Source organism: Aethalodelphis obliquidens, unplaced genomic scaffold (assembly GCF_003676395.1).
Source record: "Aethalodelphis obliquidens isolate GAN/ISIS:26980383/991018 unplaced genomic scaffold, ASM367639v1 scaffold7, whole genome shotgun sequence".
Taxonomy (NCBI): domain Eukaryota; kingdom Metazoa; phylum Chordata; class Mammalia; order Artiodactyla; family Delphinidae; genus Aethalodelphis; species Aethalodelphis obliquidens.
The window spans coordinates 48949535-48966346 of NW_020837951.1; the positions used below are offsets into that span (position 1 = coordinate 48949535).

Below are 16812 nucleotides of genomic sequence, written 5' to 3' on the forward strand. Positions count from 1 at the left end.
TTAGAGGTATTGGTCGAATCTCTCTCTGAGAAAGAGAGAACATCTGAACTTACTGAGAACTCTACTAACTGTTTACATTCTCCCTTCATTCTTCCACCAGGGCATTCGGGGTCTGTCCTCATCATTTCACTGACACTGCGCTCATTCAAGCACCTAATTGTCATTTCCAACAGACAAGTCATACTGTGCCCACCTCTCTGCTTTAGAAACTCCTAAGTCCTTTGGCTTCTGAGGCCCTGCACTTTCCTAATTCTCCTCCTCCTCTATGTCTAGTTCCTTCTGTTTCATTTATTCCACCATCTCCTTCCTATGCTTAATCCTTAAACATGAATTTAAGGCTCCACCCTCAGCTTCCTGCTGTTACCACTTTATACATTCTCTTTGGGTGATCTTACCTCTTCTCAAGATTTCAACCACTGTCTTTATGCTAAGGATTCCCACAGCCATAGTACTACCCAGACTGTACCTGACCTTCAGCTTCCTACATCAAAGTCCTGCTGGAAACCTCCACCTGGATGTTTCCCAGGTAACTCAGAACTGAACACAACTTCTTCTACCCTAACATAATTTTCAGTTTGAAATTCTCTCAACTGTTGACACCCTCAAACAAACAGCTGTCCAAACTAGAAATCTGGGAGTCACTTTCCCTGACTCGTTACTCCCGCCCAATCAATTAGCAAGTCGTGTCAATTTAGTCCCCTTTCTGGTGTTTTATTTACTCTCTCCCTTTTACCTTACTCTCCTTGTCCTATTTCAAGCCCTCATCATCTCTTAGCTAGACCACTGCACAGTTCCCTAACTAGCCTCTCCATTGCCAATCTTCCTCAAATCAATCCTCTTCTCAGCTACTGGACTGGAGAGCAAGCAATATCACTACTCATTGTCTACAGAATAACGGACAGGCAGGCCCAGAAGCGCAGTAACAAATATCTAGTGGTAAAGTCCACAAATGGCTCCTCCAGTAGTATTTTGCCTACAATATGTATCTCTTTACCCTTGCCCAAATATAGCTCTCTAGACTTCCTTCTGATTCTGAGAGCTAGTTAATACCCTTCCAATAAATTTCTTTTCTGCTTAATTTAAACAGCCTACTTATGCAGTTTGCAATGAAACTCCTGGGCTAGTATACAATTCCTTTTGCTCTCTACCATAATTACAGATTTATGTTTCTTCCTGTTGGTCTCTGGTGACCACAAAGGTCAGGGACCATGACTGTGTATGTATTTCATGCACTCTCTGTACTCCAACAACTAATATAGTGCCTGATGGGTAGTGGGCACTCAAATGTGTGTTGATAGAATGAATATTCTTTTTTTTTAAACATCTTTACTGGAATATAATTGCTTTACAATGGTGTGTTAGTTTCTGCTTTAATATTCTTTAGAAACTTTTTCTGTAAAACATATGATTCATTCATGATACTATGACATTATGGCATGATACCACTTGTTTTGGTTTATTATTTTATTCTAAACCTCAGAATCCCCCAAAACACAGATGAATGTCTCAAAAAGTAGAAAAAGCAAATATTCTGGCAGATAACACTGAATCATAAACCTAATCCTTTGGTTTCTCCATAAGTCACCACAGTATGCAAGAGCTGCTTCCAGGAGCAGACAAATATCCCATCAGGGTGGGTACTATACTGATGTCTCGCACTTGAGTTCCTTAGAAACAACAGCTCTCAACAGCTAGTTCAAAGTCTGTTCATCTTTTGCAAAAAATACTTTTTAGACCAATCAGTGTCACTCTCAAGGCTGCTTTATGATTGTTTGTGATGGCAGAGGATCAAGGGATTCGGGCAGCCCTGATGGGTAAATAATCCAAGGGCTATTTGCCCATGGGTATGTCGGGGATGAAACAGATCACACATTGGTGAGGCAAGCTGAACTACGGCTTCTCTGTTATATCTGGAAATTACAACAGAAGCCTCCAAAGTCTTTGAAGTCCTATGGTAGGAAGGATTTTTAAACACAACCTCTTTCACTACAGGGGAAAATGTCAAGTTTTGTTTTGTTTTTTTATTTTTAAATCAATCTCAATAAGGGCTTTAGAGATTGATTAAATCCAGAATGTTTGTTTGTACCACACACTGTCTGTCAGGTGTTGTGGGAAGCATGTGATCCCTGTTCTTACAGTGTAACACTCTGATGAGGTGAAGAGGTGGGGACGCCGATAAGGAGACACCAAGAAGATTTACGTGGTGGAACGTGAGGAGAGCCATGGGAAGGGAGAACAAAGAGGAAAGGGAGAGGTTCATTTACTTGGGAAAATCAGGGAATGTTTCAAAAAAGAGCCCTACATTAAAGCACGGATAGATTTAAATAGGCCGGGATGGGGCAGGGGAATGGAAAAGCAGGATAATACAGACGTAGAGAACAGCACAAATAGAGCGGGGAGCCAAGAAAGTAAAGAGCATGTTGAATGAACAGCACGCTGGGGATTAATGGGAGGGAAGAGTAGAATTATAGCTGGGGGCAAATCACGAAGGACCTTGTGTGCCAAGCTAGGCAGTTTGCACTTTACCATGTTGGCAATTGGTAATCATTAAAGGATCCTTAATAAGAGGACGTTCCTTCTTTTTACATCTGGTTGCGGGGAGATGGGGGCAGTTGGCCATTCTTCTAATCACTGCCCTCAACCCTGGCTGCATATTGGAATCGCCTAGGGAGTTGGTTCATTTCTTAGTGTCTATTTGTTAACAACACCAGGTCTGTTCATTTCTTAATGTCTATTTGTTAACAGCACCAAGTCTGGCCCCATGTCTGGCCAAGTAAATCAGAGTCTCTTGGGGTAGGGCTGGACACAACTATTTTTAAAGAAACTTTTAGGTGATTTTAATGTCCAGTCAGGGTTGAGAACCATTGGCCTAATGCACAGGTGTGAGAATTTCTCTATAAATTCCTATTTTTTGTCAGGAATGTTTTATTGATATTAGGTATGACATTATGCTTTCCTTAATTAGGTATGGCCTAACGGATATGATAGAAATTTCTGATACACTGTGAAAGTTCTTTGGTCTTAAATAACTTCCTCGTTTATCACCAGCCATATGTTCTTCTGTGTTAAGTACTACCGTCTTCCTGTAGGTATTTCATATACATACCTACATATATATGAAACTAAACATATAATCAAATGCTGCAAGAGCCTAGATCTGAATGCATGAATACATTTATATGACTGAATTGATTAAGACAAGCATAAGAGAAATTGAGGAAGAGTGGGTGGGATAACTGGTAGAAGTAAAAATCAGGATTGACCAGCAAAGACGCCCGACACATGTTCAGCTACCTGCTGGGCTTATATATCAAGATGCCCATCACTTCTATTAACATAAATAGGTTTCACTCAAATTCTTAAAAATCAAACATTGTTTAACAAGAGACAGAAGTAGGACTATTGCTGGGGTGACCTACCAAATAGGTTCTGCTATTTTAAGAACCAGGATTTTTTATAAATAGCATATCCCAAAATGCAAGTCATAAAACCTGGGGACTGCATGCTAAGAGATTTGAAGATGACAGTGAAAGCAGAAAGTCCTATGACAAGAAATTACTTTTTCCTCCCAATATATTGTGACCACAGCTGACTTCTGCAATTATGGGAAGGAAAACATCCCAAAAATCCTGGGCGCCTTGTCAGGGATCAGACCAGGAGCTGGGTAGCAACTTCCCATTCAGCAACTCTAATTTGAGTAGGGAGGAACCCAGACTGGGTGTTGGCCTTGATAGGAAGGCCAGACAGAGCCTACATCCAGAGAAGTGAGTCACAGCAGAGAGGAGCAGGCAGAGATTACCAGTCCAGGTAGGTTAAGTCCCAAGTGGAGGGGCCAGGTAAGAGAACCCAAGAACTCAGATTGATTGACGGGGAGGCCATGGGTTAGGGACCTGCCTAAGAGCTTAGGAGATGAGAGTTCAGAGGTCTGCTAGAAGGGACCAGCATAGAACTTGATTGATGCTGAGGCACCAGCTCCGTGGGACAGATCAGTAGGGAAGAACAGGCTGGGGCAGGGACCAAAGCATTCCTGACAAAAACTAAGAATTTATAGAGAAAAAGGTCTAAGTCATAGGGAGAGACTGTAAACCAAGTGCGAAACTTAGCCTTATTATTTTATGTCCACACTTCAGTCAGCCACACAAAACTTAGATGGCCCAGGAGGCTAACAGATGATTAAATTATTAAATAAATAAATAAAATAGAGCCAAACAATAAGAAAAGGAAAGCTCTTCCTCTGGTTGGAATAGAGAACAAATGGCAAAACTATAATGAAAAGAAAAATACATTCTCCTGAGCAATCCAGAAGCTGTGTTGGAAAGCTGTCTAAATTGAAGAAATAATGTTTGATAAAATACAAAACTAGTAATAATAAGAGTAACAATAATAATAGGCTACATGTATAAAGTGCTCACTATGTGTTAAATATATTAATGTATTTAGTCTTCATAACAATCTTAGGAGATAGGTGCTTTAATTCTCTCCATTTTACAGCCAAGGAAACTGAGACACAGAGGGGTTAAATAATATGCCCAAAGCCACACAGCATATAAGGGTAGAGCCTGGATTCTAATCCAAGCTGTCCAACTCTAGAGTTCGTATTAACCACTAGGCTTACATTGTTTCTTATGCTAAAGAACTACCTTTGAAGGGGCAGAATGAACCAGGGGCACACACGAAATGCATAAGGACTTTTTAATCATCCAATATTGAAGTTATTCCTTCAGCAAATTCATTCATCTAACAAATATTTGTTGAGCATCTACTATGTGCCAGGCACTCTTTTATATGCTAAAGATTGCAGGCAGGTGGGATCCCTACACATCTGAGTGAATAAATGCATGGTCTGGCATAAAATATAGTGTTCTGTGGGTTTGGTAGGCCCAAAGCACTGCACCTTTGGAACCCATGTTCTTCCACATGTATGAAATATAATTAGATGTCTGATGAAGAGTTTCTAACACGTTGCAGAGTTTAACTAACACACCAAAGTGTCAAGGTCCAGGAGCTGGTGAAGACAGGGACATTGGGAGAGGCAGCAATGCTAGAAGAAAGAAAGGTGAAGAGCTGAGGAAATGAGGCCCTGCCCCAGGGCTGCCACTGACTTGGTCATTGACCCTGACTGGGAGCCTGTCTGGGCCCCAATGCACGCCTCCGTAAAATGAGGAGGTTGCACTGGATGAACTCCAAGGCCCAGCTCTAGGATCTAGGATCCCAGGCAGAGCCAGGGCAGAGCCAAGGCCACGCTCAGGCACAGCTCACAAGAGCCAGGTTCAACCTGACATCAGTAGTAGCCAGGGCGGGCCGGGGAACGCCACAGGGCATTGCAGGAAGAACTCGGTCAGTTCCTGGGGTCGACTGTTACTCCGAGAGGCATCTGAGGAACACCCCAGACTCGTGCTGCTCTCAGCCTCTCCACAACACGGGGGCTGTGTTTCTGCATAAAGGGCATCAAGAGACCAACAAGCAGAGGTGATGCAGGTTTAAGCAGATCCAGAGGGTGGGAATTGCCTGATGAACTCCTGATGTCAGGGTGGGATGCTGAGTCAGAAAGAGAGCTGTAACCCACAGAAAGGGGGGACTGGTCCTCCTCCTCTAGGAAGGCCCCCGGGGATGCTGGCCAGACTTCTGGCTCCAGCCGAGCCTCAAGAAATATCAGGCAGGATTTATCAGTATTAATAACTAGCACATGACTGAGTGAAGAAGTGAAACTCAGCTGACCAAGTAACTGAAAGTGTCCTTAAGAGAGAAGGAAGGGGTTTGGGTGAAGAAAGGAGGTTGACAGGAAGAGACACACACATGTACGTACACTGAAATATCGGCCTACTCTACCACCCGCCCCCCATTGGTTATGCCAAACTTCTAGCTGGCCAGCCTGCCTCAGATACCATCACTTGCTCCTGGGTACAAATACCATCCAAATTCTTCCTGTATTAGGCAATTCCTCAAACACTGACCCCCACTGTTGTAGAAAAAAAAATACTTTCTCTACAAGTGCTTTGAATTTCCTTTTTTACCTCCTCTTAACCTGACATGTCCACACCTACCTTTCCCTCTGGGGTGGCTTAGGGTTCCAAACTTCTAATTAAGGAGCAGTACCTGGGTTTGGATTTTACCCCCTCCCTCCCTCAGTTCCTCCAATGACTTCCTCATAGAGCCAGCTTAAAGATGCTAAACCAAGGGGTCCAAAGATTGGAAGGAAGCCAACACCCAGCCGATGACTCGTCGTGACCATTCTGATGTGAGGTCAACTTTACAGTGTCCAAGAATCCTCAGCCAGAGGGCTTCTGCCCCCCACAGCTGGCTGTGGGGAAATGGAACCAACAATCTCGACTTCAGCTGAGGACGACTGTTCAAAGGGGTTCCAATATTCTCTGAACTGCGAATGAATAAAGATTTTTTTAGATGATAAATGAATGAATAAGGGAGATTTTTATAGGATAAAATAGATCTCTTCTTTCCAGGGTTTAATTCAAACCTAAAATTTAGATGCAAGTTCAAAGTTTGATTCTGACACAATCTCACTTGCCTTGACAAGTGAGAGAAAATTAAAATATTCTACCGAAAACATGGAGGTAAAACAAGAAACTGGAAAGTAGACGAGGCTAGGTTGCCGTGCCCAGTCACCTGCTCTGGTGCCACCCTCTGTCCCTGGGGATACCCTTCCTATGGTATGCAACCCAAGTCAATGCATCGCCTTGTCAAAACTCATCCATTTTGTGCCCAGTGGAAATCAAGCATATTTCAAAATGGCCATGAGCTAGGGACATTGGAATTGTAATTGGAGAGGCTTAGAGACCTAATACTCTAAGTAAACCAAAGGTGTGGACCTCAAATACAACTTGGGGCAGCTGGGAGATATTTTGAGACAATGACTCCCGATTTGAATCTCCTGTAATGGAATTCTAATTGGCAGATTTTTTTTCTCTACTTAACTCTCTTCACTGGGCTTTAGCATTGATCTCTCCACTGTAAATTAACCTACGGACCAAGGACATCTAGAAAGTGCTATTTGCGTTCCAAATACTTGTGGGCAAAAGTCGCTGAAACCTATAATTTTCTATGCCGCCATACAATACACGGAGGTGGATGGAAACAGTTTCAAAGTTTTTGCAGCCAGATGAAGTAAATTTGCAGAAAGGCTTGTGAACAGATTTCAGCCTGGGACACTTGTATTGTCTTTAATCTACCAACCTAGGAATGGGTTTATACCGGTAATTCTTAGTGATGGCTTCTCAGCAGGCAGCAGCAGTGGCTGCCACACCCCTACCTCGCTGTGCCTCTGGAGTGGACTGTTATGTCCAAGTTCTGGCCTCCGAAAAACGTGATACGTAAGGATGGAAGCCTAACCAGCCTGCTCCCCGGGGAATGCTCAGAGGCGAATGAATGAACTTTCCCCAGCCCTGAGCCAGAAAGCTGTGGCTGTTAGAAGTTAAAAAGAAAGCAAAGAGGAAAGCAACAGTGTCTTCATTTTGCTATAAACCACAATCACCTTTCCCTATAAGCATCGTCCTGTTTTCCTGGAGGGGCACAGTTTAACTGCCACTGGTGCAGAGGTGCCAACTCAGCAGAGAGCACTTCCTGCGGGTCTGGTTGGCAGTTGAGTGCAGCGAGCTGTGGCCTGCCCACTGACCCAGGAGCAGGCTGCCAGGGGGCCACCATCCTGACGGAGGCCTGGCAATGGGGGCACAGGACTGAGGCTCCTGGATTAAGGGGTGATGTTGATTTCCTTTTCTCAGAGCCAGGCTAGGGCGAGGCAAGAGGGGTGTCTAAGGCACAAGATTTAAGGAGGTTTTCACTCTCAGGGTCATGCAAGGGGCTCTTTCACCTTAGTCCTAGCCCTGCACAGGGCCACCAGCAGAGGTAGGGGTTCTCAAAGGTCAATGGTTCTCAAAATGTGATCTCCAGACCAGCAGCATCACCTGGGAACTTGTTAGATATGCAAATTTTCAGGCCCATCCCAGACCCACTGACTCTGAAACTCAGCGGTGGGGCCCAGCAACCTGTGTCCTGACATACCCACCAGGTAATTTTGATGCAGCTAAAGCACTGTGCTAGAGAATAATGCTCTCCAAAGCCAGTCATGTGGTCCAGGTCAGGCCACTGCTCAAAATGCTTCAAACACAACCAGAACAGGGAAAGGGGTAAGGTGGTGAGATGAAAGAGACTTCCCTAAGGCAATCAGCAAGGTAGGAATCCTTCAAACGATAAATCATGAATTGATTTTTCCCAGCTACCCCTAAGTACTCTGTAGGAAAGACTTGGCAATTGTTGGCAATAAATAAAGCTTACCACTGAGTAGTTCCCTCCTGTTTTTTCCCTGATCTAGTCAGCTCAGAGCTGGCCACTGACTGGTAGCTTGGGACATGGGCCAGCCATTTGAATATTGTAAGACTGAGAGTCCCTCCTCTGTAAAATGGGGCTAACATCACCTCCCTGCCAATGTCAGAGAAGCTAGTATATGCAAAGCCCCAAACAGAAGCCCAAGGCAGAAAAGCTGTGATGACAGTTCATACATGCTAAGCAGGGGTTCTGAACCTCCACCTTCTCCAGGGAGCTTAGATAATGTGGGGGCCTGAGGACAACTGAGATTCCTGGGAAGGAGGTTAGCTGGTCTCTTTTATGCTGCAGTGTTTTTTAAAGGAGGCTATTTCCCAGTCCCAGTGGCCTGGGGCATCAAGCCTCTTAATGGGGTGGCACAAGTGAGAGATAAGGGAAAGAAGTGCCTCCTCTTGGGTGTTAGAGAACTACTTATTTTTTACTAAATAAATGAAGGGCAAGAAGCTATATCTGAAGAGCCCACATTTAAACTCTGTCACTCGAACCCGAACGGTATGAGTAGTAAGACAATGACCAATGCCAGCCAGCTGAGAGACCTCAGGCACATGGCCATGGACTTGGTATCCTCTTTCGCCAAGTACTGGATTATAAATACAACAATAACATGAGGATGATGTCATGCAACAAAACGCTGTCAAGCACAACATAAATGTGAGGTTTAGCACGGAGGTCCCATCACAGAATTAGGGCACCATTTCTGCAGGACGAGAAGAAAACTAACCTCACCCAACTTTCCCAGCTCACCAAGGTGTCTACTGCGGACCAGAGAGGCTGTTGACCTGCAGAGGGCACGCAGCTGGTGGGAGACAATCATCAGCTGTGCCCCCTTTCTCCCTTCCATGGGGGGAGGGGGCGGGCAAAATCGCAGAGCCGCTACCCACAGGCCAGGTAAACAAAGGCCTCCATCTCTTCATTGGCCATCCATGCAGCACAGCTGAGAGTTGGAAAGATGATCCGTGACTCACACTTCTCCTCCTGAGAGTACTTAACTCCAAGATGATAACATTGCCCATGCGAAAGAGCCAACCAGCAAAAAAGGAAAGTTCACCTTGGGCCCCTGTGCACTGACCCCCTTACCTTCCTCATTTAAAATCCATGGCAGGAACTCGAACACCGAGTCAAAGTCGCAGGTGCTCTCTTCGAACGCGCAGGATCCCGCGGGCAGGTCCAGGGCACCGGCAAGCTGCAGGGCTGCTGGCATAAAGCGGGTTTCAGTTCAGGCTCGGTCTCAGGAGCGTTTACACCAACTCAGGGCACCCCGGGGAACCACCTGGTGATAGAAGGGGTGCGGGAGGGGACGGGAGAGGGAGGCCGTATTGCCGCCCCCGCCCAGGGCGCTTGCACTGCGCGACCCGTGCGCGGTCGCTGGGCTCGGGGAGGGAGGTTAGCGGCTGTGGAGATGGATCCGTAGGCGCCCTCGGATGGCCCAGCCTAGGACCGCGAGCCCGACCAGCAGGGCTGCGGGATTGGGAGAGGGTCACGAGAGCGCCCCTCGGAGGAACCCCCCCACCCCGGATCCAGGCCTTACCTTGCACCGCCAGCAGGACGCCCCCGAACAGCATGGTCGGGGAGGAAGACTGGACAGGGATGCGAGCCGCCAGCCCGCTGGGACAGGCTGCTCCGGGTGGAAGGAGTGTGGGAAGCGGGGGCGCCTGGAATCGGGGGAGGGAGAAGTCGGAGGCAAAGCGTGCGCTTGGAGCTGCCCAACTTTGCAAAGCGGCCCCGCGAGCAGAGCGGAAAGCCGAAGGTGCCTGAACTGTGAGCGCCGCTCGGTGCGCTCGCGTCCTAAGTGAAGCCGGCCGGCCGCACAGCTGGTCCTGGGCGAGGATGGGGCTGGGCAGGGAGGAGACAACTGCACACTTTTGAAAAGCCAGCCAGAACTGGCTGGGAGAGGAGAGGTCGGGATGCAGTGCCACGGCTCAGATTTTTAAAGCTTGGGACCAGACCCCTGGCAGATACTGGAGAGGGCAGGCCTCCCGGGAGCCCCTCGGCTGAACTGGGACTGGAGGCGCCCCGCCCCACCCCGCCCATCCTAGTGGGAACCAGCTTATTTCTGAGGACAGCCTCCCTCTATCTGGAATGCCAGTCCTGCGGGGCTTGCCCTAATTTTAACCTTTTCTCCCCAGAATGGAAGAGGGTGGAATTCTCTTAGGAAAACCTAGAGGAAATTTTGGGAACGGTTGGGTGGAATAAGCTTTACATCTAAGAGTTTCAGCGTTTATGGCCCGTTAACGCTAACCTTGGAACACCACCACCCACCCCCCCCCCTTTATTTAGCAGTGGAATGTTTGGCATGTCTGGTGCTCAGCATTCCCTCTGTCCGGTGAAATGGGGGCATTCCTCCTCTCCAAAGAGCCATGATAAATTAGTAGAAGGTTTCTAAATTGGGATGGGGGTAGTGATGTCAGGGAGGGGGTCATGGTGAAGTACCCATTGGCTACAAATTTGCTTTGAGCACTAAGTGGGTCTTTAAAAATAGTCTCCAGTAAAGAAAGTGGTGACAGGGGTGGGGGTTCTTCTTAATGCTCTTTATTATATTGGGCAGGCAATGTTATGCCTAGGGCAATGATTCTCAAATTTTAGGGTACATCAGAAGCCCACGATCAGAGTTTCTGATTCAGTAGTTCTGGTCTGTGGTCCAAGATTCTGCACATTCCTAACAAGTTTCCAGGTGCTGATGCTGCTAGTCTGGGACCACATTTTGAGGACCACTGGCCTAACAAACTCTTGTTCAACCATCAAAGCCCTGCTCACATGCCTTCACTTGGTTTCCAGACTCTGTGTTTTCCTTGTCTTTCATTCTTCTCCTTGCTGTTTCTTTTTCTTTCTCTGACCCCTGGGCCCTAGGGTGCCTCCAAGTTCTATCCTTTCAGCTCCTGTTTCCCTTTCTCCTCACTTCCTCAGTGATTTCATCCAGTCTCATAGTTTGAAACACCAACTAAAACCTGATATCTCCCAAATATTTTTCTAGTCCAGATGGCCCACTGCCTCCAGACTCTTCTGTCTCACTGCCACCTCAGCATTTTCACTTGGATGCTTAAGAGCTATCTCATACTTAACAGGTCGCAGCATGAACACCTCATATTCCTTCCCAAACCTGTCTCTCCCCTGCATCTTCCTCATCTCAGTTAAAGGAACCTTTCCCTTCCAGTTGCTCAGGACAAAATACTTAGTGTTATCCTTGACTCTTTTCTTCGTCTCAGGACATTACCAAATTCTGTCAGTTCAGGATTCAAAACATGGCAGGTACTGACCGTGCTCCAAGCCCACATGACTGCCCTGATCCCAGTCGCCACTGCTGTTTGCTGGGGATGCTGCAGTAGTTTCCGAAAGGTGGTCTCCTTGCTGCTTCTGCCTTGCACACCTCCATTCCATTCTTAACACAGTTGTCAGGGCGTCCTTTTGACAGAGAAGTCGGACTATGTCACTCCTTGGTTCCAGACTCCTAACAACTCCATCAATCATTTAGCAGAATCCAGACTCTTCACAATGGCCTACCAGGTCCTACAAAACCTATCCCCACCCACTTATATCTCTGACCTATTCTGCCCTGCTTACTTCCCTCCAGCTACATGGACCTCCTGGCTGGTCCTCAGACACAGTCTAGCTGTCCTCTCAGAACTTCGCACTGGCTGTTCTCTCTGTTTGAAATGCTCTTGCTGGGAGAGCCACAGGACTCATGCTGGCACTACCTCTAGGTCTTGACTCAGATGTCATCTTCATGATGAGAAAACTTGAAAGCCTTCTCTCTAATAAGAAGAAAGCTCCTGGATCCTTTTAAAATAAGTTTAGACAAGGTTTCAGGAGTTTTCTGTAGGCAGTGGCTCAAATGATCTAAAATTTGTTTAGTGTGTGTGTTTATATGCTTTGCCTCAGGGAGTAGCTAATAATAATAAAAACATTGATCATGTTGACTATTATAAACATTTTAGATAGATAATCTCATTTAACTTTCTCAAAGACTCTATGGGGTATGCACCATTATTATCCCCATTTAATAGATGGGGAAACCGAAGTGCAGAGTTCAGTGACAGCACGTGGTAGAGACAAGATTGAAACTCAGATTGGCTTTATTCCAAAAGCCTATTTTCCCAACGGATATAGTAGCCTATCTCCTTTGTCTTTCTTTTTTGATTTCTTGCTCGCAGATGGTGCTACCTATCTGATGAATTTCATCAAATTACTTAATTAAAAATTTAAAGATGGATATGAATCCAGTTGAAACTTCAAAACACTATTTTCAACCAAACAAATTTTCAGCAACTATCAAACTGGTTCTCCTCTTCCCAGGTACCTATGGAGTATTTCAAAGCTTTAGTGTTGCCTTAGATTCATTTGCATGTTCCAGGTGTTAGGAAAATGAAAAACTTCAAAGCCCTAAAGAGATCTCCAAAAATTTAAAAATACGATTTAATACTTAAAGGTGACATCGTTTATTGCCACCTATGGGAAACTGGATCATTACACGTAAGTGCAGAATTAGTTGGAGTAAAATTTCTATTTCACATATAATTGCATGATCCCAAGAACAGATGACCGTTCCACATTGACACAGACTGGGGACTCTGGAGAGCAGACTCTGACTTGGAGTTTAGTGCACAGAATTTTCACTAGGAGGCACCCTTGGGATCAGCTCCTGTGGAAGGGAGTGGGAAGAAGCAGGATTGGGTCCAGGGAGAAGTGACAATGCAATCAGGTCCCTTGAAGCCCCTTCTGACCACACAGGAAACTCTGGAGTTTAAATGGCCCACTTAACTTGCCCCATGTTAGGTTAAAATGGCCTGGCTCTTTGTACAGCTGCCTCCATCTGTCACTGGTTGTGGCCCACACTGGAACAGTGAGCTCCAATGAGGCGGCTCTCTACACGGAGGCCAACCCAAAGGGGCGAACAGCTGAAGGCTGTTTGATGACAACATTCCCAGCAGCTGGGACAAGTTCTTTCCTGAAGACATTTTCAAGGGAAGGGAAAGGATATTGTATGTGGAGAGGGCCAAGGAAGGAATCTGGAAAATCTAGAAATGATGTGTGTCAACACACTTCACAAAGCCACATGGCTGTTCACTGCCACATCATTTGGGAAAACAGCATGAGGCCCCAAGGTAAGAACTACCTGGGCCTCTCTCCGTAAGATGTAGCTTAATTGAATAATCAAATAATGCACATAAAGTTCTGATTTTAGAAAGCACTCAATAAACATTAGGTAGTGTAGTGGGTTAAATGGTAGCCCCCCAAAAAGATATGTTTATATCCCAGAACTTGTGGGTGTGACCTTATTTGGAAAGAGGGCTATGCAGATGTAATTAAATTAGGGATCTTGAGATGAGTTCATCCTGGATTATGGGGTGGGTCCTAAATTAATGGCAAGTGTCCTTATAAGAGAGAGAAGAGAAGTAACAGGCAATGTAAAGAGGGAGGCTGAGATTGGAGTGATGCAGCCCCAAGGCAAAGAATGAAGCTGGAAGAGGCAAAGAACAGATTCTCTCCTAGAGCAGGAGTGTAGCCCTGCAGACACCTGGATTTCAGACTTCTGGCCTCCACTGTGAGAGAATAACATCCTGTTGTTTTAAAGAAGCCAGTCTGTGGTAGTATGTTGTAGCAGCTGTAGGAAACTCATACAGAGCGTTATACATCAAACGAGCACATGCCTGGCACTCTATGTGTGTTATCTCATTTAATCCATGCAACATTCCTATCAGGTGAAGACCACTGTTATCTTCGCTTACAGACAAGGAAACAGGACCAGAAGGGTCATTTAACTTGTTCAAGGTCACATGTCCAGCCAGTGTGAAGCTGGAATTTGATGGCATACGCTTCAGTGAGCCTAAGATCTTCCTCTTTGCAAAGGCCTGTCTCTCCTCACAAGGGCCGCCTACACCACAGGCAGGCAAAGCAACCTGCTGTCTCTGTGGGCACGAGGCTCGCCTCTCACAGAACCTGGCACATCCCACTGCTCGTCGCTGTTTTGTCTCTGTCTCTTTGTAGGTCTCTGTCTGGGCTCGCCTCTACCTCTCATGCCCACTCTAGCCTCAGTGTTTTGCTACCTTCCTTTCGCATTGTCTCTCTCTCCGCACATACACACGAACATGTACACCATCAGGCTGAAAATGAGCTGGTAAAATAATTCCAGGCTCTGTGGCTTGTCCTGCCAGTGACCTTCGTCGCATTCCAGCAGGAGGTGTCTGGGGGCTCTGCCCCGAGGCTGGCTGGCATTGTCCCTTGCTTCCTGCCCAGCACCAGCTGCCTCTCACCCCTGAGGAGCAGTCACATGCCTGCTGTGGGTCAGAATCATCCCCTGTGAGGGAACAAGGCCCAAGGTTAACCAGTTATTACAAATCTCCTTTTATTACAAAACATATACCCCACTGTTTAAATTGCTGCACTCAAATGACCTGAACTGGGAAAGCAGATATTTCTTTCAGAGTGAGCATTTAAAAGGAAATAGATATTGAATAGATACTTTCTCTCCATCATTAATCTCTTCTTCATCAGCTTACTCCGAATCCTAGCTTGGTGTCAGACATCCTTCATTATGATTTGAATGAAACCTTTTAATTTTTTTTTTTTTGGTCAAAATTCTCTAGGCTGACTCATCACAGTGATGATACCACCTTTTGTTGAGTGTTTATGATGTGCCAGGTGGTTTCATGCTCAATTTATGGAGGAAGAAACTACAGCCAAAGCATTGAAGCGATTCGCCCAAGGGTAGGGGGGCTGGACGTAAACCCAGATCTAGCTACCAGCAAAGCCCTCTTGATCTCTCTAATCTTCCAACACAGGGGAGGTGTGAGCAGACACTTTGAAATGTCCTGTTCCTGGATCCCTCACCTCCTTCCTCCACCCTAGGCTGGGCTGAGGCCAGAGAGGCAAATTTCTCTCTGTCCCAGTGAAGTGTCGATACCCGGAGTCCTGCTGGAAAAGCCCTTTGTAATCAGAGGCCCTACCTCTCCATCCCACGTCCATCCCACACTAATACCTGTGCGCCCACTTCCCTTTCTCAGACTGCATCCTCTTATCCCTCTCACGTGTTCACACGTGCTCCTTTTTGTTGAGAATCAGAACGCCTTCCTCCCCTTCCCTAGTTGGTAAAGTCCTTATTATGGGTTGAATCATCTCCTCACAGCCACGTTGATCTGCTCAAGTCCTAACCCCCAGCACCTCAGAATGTGACCTTATTTGGGAATAGGGTCATTGCAGATGTAATTAGTTAAGATGAGGCCACATTGGAGTAGTGTGGGCCCTAATCCAATATGATTGTTGTCCTTATAAAAGGGGAAATTTGGACACAGTCACACACAAGGAGAACGCCACGTGAATGAAGACAATGGCAGAGATCAGGGCGATACTTCTACAAGCCAAGGTAAGGGAAACACTGCCAGCAACCAACAAACTAAAGCTAGGTGACAGGCCTGGAACTGATTCTCTCTCACAGCCCTTAGAAGGAACCAACCCTGCTGACACTTTGATCTTGGATTTCTGAGCCCCAGAACTGAAATTTCTGTTGTTTAAGCCACCCAATTTGTGGTACTTTGTATGCAACCCTAGGAAACTCATGCACTCCTATTCATTTCTCAAGACCCAGTTCAAACGTCCCCCTCTCCAAGCCTGTTCTTCACTGTCCCCCCCACCCAAGCTGCAGCATGTGTTGCGCTGTATCGCAATGACTTTATTTATGTCTCTGTTCTGCAATGGAGGCTGAGATTTCAAGGGCAGAGAACACATCTGCTTTATCTTTGTCTCTGCTCCTGTGCCATGTCTGTGCACAGCTGATTGTAGGCACTCAATAAATGCTTGTTGAAGGAAAGGCTAAGGACCGGTATAGCTCACTGATCCACACAGCCCGGGGGCCTGCCTAAGCTTCATCCCTGTGGTTGGAAGAAAAAGAGCTAAATGTAAACTGTAGGTCATCCTTGGGGATGTTTATAGAAACGAATGAGCTACACAGATGTGCAGTGTGAACAGGGAGTCAGAGCAGGCTTTCTGGTGTCAGAGCAACACAGCTGGGACTGGGGAGAGGGGAGCGGGGAAGGCTCTCAGAAGCCTACTCTCATGAGAGGCAGAGGAAGCTCCAGGGAGAGGGCTCGGCCCCTGGAAGGAGGCACTAAGCCTTGGCTGTTGCAGGGAAATAGAGATGATGCAACAGCCTGCATCCTGCCTCCTGGGTTGTCCCAGCCCCACCCTGTGGACTCTTGTCTGGGTCCAGGAGGAAGGCTAGGCTGTTGGGAAAGCCAGGAAGCTCTCTTCTCTACAAAACACTGGGCCACAAAGAGCTCTAGACCCCCGTGGCCATATTAAGAAAAGAGCAGGTGAGCAGTGTCACAATGCACTTCGCCACAGACCTCCAGCCCTTTAGCATTTCAGGGTTCAGGGCAGCGAGAATGGGTACAGGTTAGTTTGTGAGGGTGTATGTGCTCCCTTCGGACATTCCTCCCAGTCCTGGGAGTTGAGGCTCTATGTCACCTGTTGGGGCTAAGAGGG

At 46.5% G+C, this 16812-nt stretch overlaps 1 protein-coding gene across 2 annotated transcripts in view; it reads right to left on the reverse strand.

Moving 5' to 3' along the window:
- MAMDC2 (MAM domain containing 2) overlaps positions 1-16812 on the reverse strand; it is a 189251-nt gene that overhangs the window by 159199 nt on the left and 13240 nt on the right. Inside the window, exons 2-4 of one of the 2 annotated variants that reach the window (XM_027105708.1) lie at positions 11592-11736; positions 9866-9989; positions 9415-9531 (exon numbers count right to left, since the gene is read on the reverse strand). In XM_027105708.1, the coding sequence (XP_026961509.1) occupies positions 9415-9531; positions 9866-9989; positions 11592-11609 (259 nt within the window). In that variant the 5' untranslated portion in view covers positions 11610-11736. Of the gene's footprint in view, positions 1-9414; positions 9532-9865; positions 10269-11591; positions 11737-16812 lie in introns of those variants that run through there. The other variant, XM_027105709.1, reaches the window with a different exon arrangement.